This window comes from Nicotiana sylvestris, chromosome 9 (assembly GCF_000393655.2).
Source record: "Nicotiana sylvestris chromosome 9, ASM39365v2, whole genome shotgun sequence".
In the NCBI taxonomy this organism is placed as follows: Eukaryota; Viridiplantae; Streptophyta; class Magnoliopsida; order Solanales; family Solanaceae; genus Nicotiana; species Nicotiana sylvestris.
The window spans coordinates 48187055-48189536 of NC_091065.1; the positions used below are offsets into that span (position 1 = coordinate 48187055).

Below are 2482 nucleotides of genomic sequence, written 5' to 3' on the forward strand. Positions count from 1 at the left end.
GTTGAAATCCTACCAGTGTAGGTCGTGGTTTTTGTCCCCTTGAGTTGGGATTTTTCCACGTAAAAATCATTAGTCTTATTTACATACTATTTCAGTAGTTAGCACTGAGGGAACTGATATAAGACCAGGCCTCTATATAGTTGGTGGACTCTTATAAACTATCAATTGGTATCAGAACAGTTTCTTTCTAAAAGGTTAACACCTAGAAAGGATCTCAATGGCTGCTCCACCTAACTTTGAGGAAGGACAATCAACCTACAGACCTCCTAGATTCAATGGTCAGTATTACGGTTGGGGGAAGACTCGTATGCATGATTTTATAATGGCAGAAGACTCCGAGCTGTGGGACGTTATTTGTGATGGTCCACATGTTTCTATGAAGAAGCTTGGAGAATCTGGACCAATGGTGCCGAAAACAAGAAAAGAATACAGTAATATTGACAGAAAAGTTGTTGAGAAGAACTTTCATGCTAAGAAGATCTTGGTATGTGGTATAGGACATGATGAGTACAATAGAATCTCAACCTGTCAATCTGCTAAGGAAATATGGGAAGCATTGCAAACGGCACATGAAGGAACTACTCAGGTTAAACAATCCAAGATTTACATGCTCACTACCGAGTATGATCTTTTTAGGATAAAAGATGATGAGTTTATACAAGACATGCACACTAGATTCATATCTATCATAAATGAGCTTCATTCACTTGGAGAAATTATCCTTAGAAACAAGCTTGTAAGGAAGGTTCTCAGTGTTCTACCTAGCTCTTGGGAGAGTAAGGTGAATGTCATCACTGAAGCTAAAGATTTACAAACTCTAACCATGGATGAGCTCATTGGAAATCTGAAGACATACAAGATAAAAAGAAAGAAAGATAGTGAAAGAAGAGAGCCAAAGAAGGAGAAGAACTTGGTGCTCAAGGCTGAAAACAGTGACTCAAGTGAAGAAGATAGTGATATGCCCTATCTCACAAAAAGATTTCAAAAGATGGTTCGAAGAAATGGTGGTATACCAAAGAGGGGCAATTCAAGTAAAATGAGGAACTATGATCTCTCTTAGAAGTGCGGAAAACTAGGGCATTTCATCAAAGACCGCCCATTTTTGAAAAAGGAGCATTACAAACACAACTCTGACAAAGCAGCAAAAAGGAACCCGGTTCCTGACAAACGATTCAGCCGAAAAAGTGCAGCTAACAATGTTGTGAAGCAAGCTCTTGCTGCATGGGGAGACTCCTCTAGTGAATCAGAAGGAGAACCAGATGCGGGAAACAGTTCCATGATGGCAGTGGAAAATAAAGCAAAGGAATATGATTCACTGTTTGCATTGATGGCTCAGTCCGATGATTATGAAGAGGATGACAATGATGAGGTAAATTTTAGGGATGTTCAGAGAAATCTGAAGTCCTACTCCTCTAAGAAATTTATGTCTTTAGCAAATATTTTAATTGATGCATATTATAGTCTTGTTAATGATAAGGATGCCCTGACCATAGAGCTAGGAGATGTTGAATAGTCTAGAGATGATCTGGTGGTCTGTGTGGTTGATTTAAATGAGACCGTAGGCAATCTTGAAAAAGAAAAAGATGTTCTAACTGAAAAAATAAATAGTGTAGAAAATGAGAGAGATGACTTGATGATAGTGGTTGTTGACTTGAAGGAAACCATAGAGAACCTTAGCAAAGAAAAGAATACTCTAGCAGAGAAAATTGCAACAATTGAGAAAGAAAAGGATGACTTTTTGGTGATAATCACAGACCTAGGGGAAACAATTAAGGGACTCAAATCAGAACATAGGCCTGTAAGTATTGGGAAAGGGAAGGAAGTAGCTAGTGAGACATACATCAAGCTTAAAAAAGGAATTAAATGATGTGAAAACTAGTCTATGTGGTGAACTTGAGAAAAACAGGCAGCTTCAAGCTGAATTGGAGAAAGTAAAAATTGATCTTGAAAAATATCTTAAGTGGACGTAGTCCTCAGACGCTGCCACTACCATATACTTCAACAATAGTGGAAACAGACAGGGAATCGGGTTCCAAAAGGAGAAAATTCCTTACAACCCTCATAGCAAGTACGTCACTATTCCTGATAACTAGCTTTGTACCTACTGTGGGAACAATGGGCACTTCAAAGAAAAATGTCAGGCCAAGGCTCAAACTATTTAGAAAAACAAAGTGTTTGCTGAAAAAGTGACTACTAAAGGGGGACCAGGTACCACTCGCAAAAATCACATATTGCCTGCATGGACAGGATAAGCTCTTATCCACCCTTTTCCTCATTACAAGGGACCCAAACTAGTTGGGTTCCTAAATCTAACCCATAATTTATATGTTCAGGGAACAGTGAGAGAAAATGTATTGCAATGGATCATGGACAGTGGATGCTCAAAGCACATGACTGGAAACACCATGGATTTTCTCTCACTGAAAGCCCTGTCGGGAGGGAATGCATCCTTTGCAAATGGAAAAAAGGGGTACATTCTCAT

The 2482-nt window shown here is 39.0% G+C and overlaps 1 protein-coding gene across 1 annotated transcript; it reads left to right on the forward strand.

Moving 5' to 3' along the window:
* The first annotated feature begins 217 nt into the window (after positions 1 to 217).
* On the forward strand, positions 218 to 1513 carry LOC138877546 (uncharacterized). Its single transcript, XM_070157162.1, has 2 exons — positions 218 to 1031; positions 1077 to 1513. Exons 1-2 carry the CDS (start codon positions 218 to 220, stop codon positions 1511 to 1513), a joined length of 1251 nt encoding a protein of 416 aa, XP_070013263.1.
* The last annotated feature ends 969 nt before the right edge of the window (positions 1514 to 2482 follow it).